Here is a 4,789-nt window from a genome sequence, read left to right as displayed (position 1 = left end):
GGAGGATCACGTGGTCCATCTGGGAGGCAGCACCCCACTAGGAGCTGCAGGTGTACAGAGAGTGAGATGGGTCTTTGTGACAGACTTTCTAGCTCTGCTCAAGCCCCTTAACCCTCATGGATTTTATCTATAGGACCACCCGCCTCAGTCACTCCCCGCATGCCCACTCAACATGGAGGCTGTCTAGAAGAAGCCTGAACTCCTCAACCATTTCCCCACCCTGGGTACCATCCCCTCATCCTCAATGCTACAGGCTTGAAAGAGGATGCCTGAGTCCTTAGGTAGGCTTTTGAAGGCTGGGGAGAGCTAGGAGGGTAGGAAGATAGATCTGAAGAAGGTCCCAGGAAGCCGGGAGGCACAGTGGGCCCAGGAGGACAGCAGGAAGGGTGGACATCTGAATTCCTGGAGGACTTAAGAGGACAGGGAGGGAGCTCAAGTTCTGGGGAGGATGGAAAGGGGTACGGAGAGCAAGAGATAGATCTCAGAGGGCTGGCATGGGGTTCTGGGGCCCAGGAGGGGCAAGTGTCACCTATTTCCTGGGAGGCAGGCATCACTGTGACACTGGCCTGCATGCCTGTCCTCCCCTAGGCCCCAACACAAGCCACTGGCCTGAGTCCAGCTGGACTGCCCCGCAGGAGTTTGTAATCCTGGGCTTCTCCGGGTGGCCCCAGGGCCTTCGGGTGCTGCTCTTTGCTCTCCTGCTGCCGCTCTACCTGGCCACCCTGGCAGGGAACCTGCTCATCCTGGTCCTGGCCCTGGTGGAGCCCGCCCTGCACACACCTATGTACTTCTTTCTGGGTGCGCTGTCCGCTGTGGAAGTGGCCTACACGCTGGTGCTGACCCCGCGCATGCTGGCTGGCTTCCTCCTGCCACCCGGGGGCCAGGCTGTGGCCCCCTCAACCTGTGCTGCCCAGATGGGCCTTTTTGTGGCCCTGGGCGGTTCTGAGTGCCTGCTGCTGGCAGCCATGGCCCTGGACCGCTACTTGGCCATCTGCCACCCCCTCTACTACCCTCAGCTCATGACCACAGGACTCTGCTGGGGTCTCCTGGCCTCCTGCTGTGTCGGTGGCTCGGTCCTTGCCCTAGGCCTCACCACAGCCATATTCCAGCTGCCCTTCTGCCATGGCGGCCTGGTCAACCATGTCTTCTGTGACCTCCCCGCGGTGCTGGTGCTGGCCTGTGGGAACCGAGACCTGCAAGAGCATGTGCTGTTGGTGGCCTGCCTGCTGCTGCTGGTGCTGCCCCTAGTCCTGATCCTGCTGTCCTACACCAGAGTGCTGGTGGTCATCCTGGGGGTTGGGGGAGCCGCAGGCCGCCGCAAGGCCTTCAACACCGTAGCGTCCCACCTCACGGTGGCTGTGCTCCACTACGGCTGTGCCATGGCCATGTATGCCCGACCCCTGAACAGCCGGTCCCTGGAGGAGGACAAGCTGGTCTCGCTCATCTACATCAACCTCACCCCACTGCTGTATCCGGCCATCTACACGCTGCGCAACCGGGACATGCAAGGTGCCCTGCAGCGGGTGGTCAGTCAGAGGACCCCAGGGATGACCCACCAAACTGAGTTCACCTAAAGCTGGAGGCCAGGTGGTGTTGGTCCTGAAATGTGCCCCCCTGATGGAAATCTCACCCTTCCAGAGCCATCTATGGCTCCCCAATGCCTACTGGACATGAACCTGTGTCTAGCACCTAAAGACCTCTAAAACCAGACTCCACTCTGGTACAGTTTGAGAGCTGGTGAATTCCTCCTTGTGGAGAGATCTCCTGACAGTGCAAGATGCACAGCAGCACCCTGGTCTCTACCCATTAACTGTCAGGAGCTTCCCCCTCCTCTTCAGATGTGACAATCAAAAATTAGAGCTGGGTGCAGCGGCTGTAATCCCAGCGGCTGTAATCCCAGCGGCTCGGGAGGCTGAGGCAGGAGGATTGAGAGTTCAAAGCCAGCCTCAGCAAAAGCAAAGCACTAAGCAACTCAGTGACACTCTGTCTCTAAATAAAATACAAAGTAGGGCTGGGGACGTGGCTCAGTGGTCAAATGCCCCTGAGTTCAATCCCTGGTATGCACCCCCCCCAAAAAAAAAGTCATTGGACAGTATCAAAGGACCCTGAGGGGCAAAGTCACTCCTGGTTGAAAACAACTGCTCGAAACTCTGGCTACACAGTATCTTTGGAAGAGAAACAGGTACTGATATATATGAAGTTCACAGAAGGATTCTTGATAATAGAAGAAAAAACTAGAGGGCTGGGGTTGTGGCTCAGTGGTAGAGCGCTCATCTAGCACATGCGAGGCCCTGGGTTCGATCCTCAGCACCACATAAAAATAAATAAAGGTGTTGTGTCCAACTACAACTAAAAAAATAAATATTTAAAAAAGAAAAAACTAGAAATGTTCACTAGTTATAAACTACTTGTGGCATATTCAAACAACTGAATACTATACAATAATGAAAAAAAATGAACTGCTACCAGCAAAACAAAAACAGCTGCAATATGATATTTAAGAAGCAAGACAGGGGACTGGGGTTGTGGCTCAGCAGTAGAGTGCTTGCCTAGCACATGCGAGGCCATGGGTTCGATCCTCAGCACCACATAAAAGTAAATAAACAATAAATGTATTGTGTACAAAAAAATAAATATTTTTTAAAAACCATAATAAGATAAAGGTTATAAAAAAGAGTACAGGGCTGGGGGTGTGGCTCCATGGTAGAGCGCTCGCCTAGCACATGTGAGACGCTGCATTTGATCCTCAGCATCACATAAAAGTAAATAAATAAATGTATTTTTTTTTTAAAAAAAGAGTACATTCGTCGTGGTTCCATCCAAAGGGCAATGACAAACTAATCCATGGTGTTTGGTGATCAGTGTCCCAGAGTGGTGACTTGGGTTGGCAGGGGTGGGGGAAAGACTGCCTGGCACTGAAAATATTCTGTAGCTTTTGGGGGGGTGCTAATCTTACAGGTATGTCCATGTGCAGACTTCTATCAAGACACTGGAGATCTGTGTACCTTAGTGTATAAAATAAACTTCAGCTGATTCCAGTTATTTACAAGACAAGGCCAGCCTCCACACACTTTTATGCCTCTGTTCTGCTGTCTTATGTCCCTGGCATATGTACTCTTTTCTCCTGTGAAAATCTCTGTATAATGCAAGAATCATCCCAAGTACCATTTTTCCTGTGAAGCTCTGGGTACCTTTCCTTTCTTCCTCTCAGTTATTATTATTGTCGCTTTAAAATTAATTTTAGCATCTACCTCAGTTCCCACCTACCCAACTACCCACAATTAGACTGAAATTTTTAAGGTCAAATTTTTCAGGCCCTATTCTTATGTTGTAAGATCCCTGAACTTGGTGGTTCTTAACAGTTGATAGAGGAATAAACCATAGCAAATCTGTGTTGTTTAGGGGTCTCATATATTAGTCTCCTGAATCCTACCAAGGTCAAGAGAATCTAGCTTACACCTTCTCTGGAGTCTTTTTCTAGGATTGTTAGTGTTCGTATGAGGACCCCATGTACCAATGCCAAGGAGCTTTGAAAGTAACATTTTCGTAACTTGGTATAAATAATTACATTCAGAAAACCTGATAGTCCTAATTGCACCACCAAGACCAAGATGCCAGATTCCTTTTCCTTAAGATATTACTAAGGACTACCTTTAGCCTAATTATCCCCCAAGGGCCCACTTGGAATCAGAAAACTTAGAAGCGGAAGGGACTTAGGTCAATTGCACCTCCTACCGACTGGCTGAAGAAAGTACATCTGCAAATTGACAGGGGAAACTGGTATCAGCTAGCAAGAGGGAGCTTTAAGCTCAATGACTTCAGAAGTCTGGGGAAGAGGGTCTGTTCCCTACCATCCCCAGCTTTATCTTATGCCTCCCTGGGACCTGACCCCCGTGGAACTCCTGTCCCACAGCCCCAGGGTCCTTCCCCAAGTCCTACAGCTCAAGGGAAACAATCTCTCCCAAGGGATATTGGGATAGTTAATTTTTTTTTTTCTTTTAAGAGTTTATTTTTAAAGCAGTGTTAGGTTCACAGCACAACTGAGAGGAAAGTACAGCGACACCCTGCACTTACTGCCCATGCACAAGACCACAGCTTGGAATCTAGAGTCAAGGGTGCCTTCTTCTATAAGCACCTTCAAAGACCACAGCCAATCTTCCATGTTAATTGTTCTGTTTCAACTAAGGCATGAACAGAACAAATTCAAAACTAGCTCAGATGAGATGCAGTTTGGTGTTCATGGCTCAACAAGAATTCTGGGTCCTACCTTTTCCAGCTGTTCAGACTTCTGAAATTCCTGCATTTGAATTATCTCCATGCAGACTCTGCCCTGTGTACCCCCACCCGCAAGCCTCATCTTCCTATAGACTTTGACATACAAGTTCTGGACATACAAAAACCAGACCCACAGTAGTAGCTATGGTATCAACTCAGAAACTTTATTTCCGGTTTTCAGATCCTTCCACATAGCTGGCATCTGGAAAACTTAGTTTCTTGAGAGCTGGATTATGCATTTAAGAGAATTGCCGCAGTCTGTCTGGGCACAAAATAACCGAGCCACCACCAAAGCCTTGTAGATTCAAACAGCAACTCTTTATTCCCGAACTCTCACCCGCACTCTACATGCACGTTCTGGGAAAAATACACTCCCTCCACCGGGCTCTGCGTACCAATTCTCTCAGAACCCCCGCAAGAACTCAACGGGAAATCAAGGAGTGGGTGCCTGAGGCAGCAGGATACGCCCTATTCCCAGCAGGATCCACCCTAAACCTGGAGCCACCCTAATCCA

The 4,789-nt window shown here is 49.6% G+C and overlaps 1 protein-coding gene across 1 annotated transcript; it reads left to right on the top strand.

Annotated features, from left to right (window-relative positions):
• The first annotated feature begins 494 nt into the window (after positions 1-494).
• LOC107155893 (olfactory receptor 10AC1-like) lies at positions 495-1,574 on the top strand. The gene has a single exon (XM_015501918.1). The coding sequence runs from the start codon at positions 495-497 to the stop codon at positions 1,572-1,574; it is 1,080 nt and encodes a 359-aa protein (XP_015357404.1).
• Positions 1,575-4,789: the final 3,215 nt, after the last annotated feature.

The sequence above is a fragment of the Marmota marmota genome, unplaced genomic scaffold (genome assembly GCF_001458135.2).
Source record: "Marmota marmota marmota unplaced genomic scaffold, marMar, whole genome shotgun sequence".
NCBI classification, from domain to species: Eukaryota; Metazoa; Chordata; class Mammalia; order Rodentia; family Sciuridae; genus Marmota; species Marmota marmota.
The sequence above is the reverse complement of the archived record's forward strand: the minus strand, read 5'-3'. Positions and strand labels throughout refer to the sequence as shown.

Bases quoted from the DNA above. Each gene is read 5' to 3' on its own strand.
- LOC107155893 (XM_015501918.1), top strand. From the start codon at position 495: ATGGGGTTCTGGGGCCCAGGAGGGGCAAGTGTCACCTATTTCCTGGGA.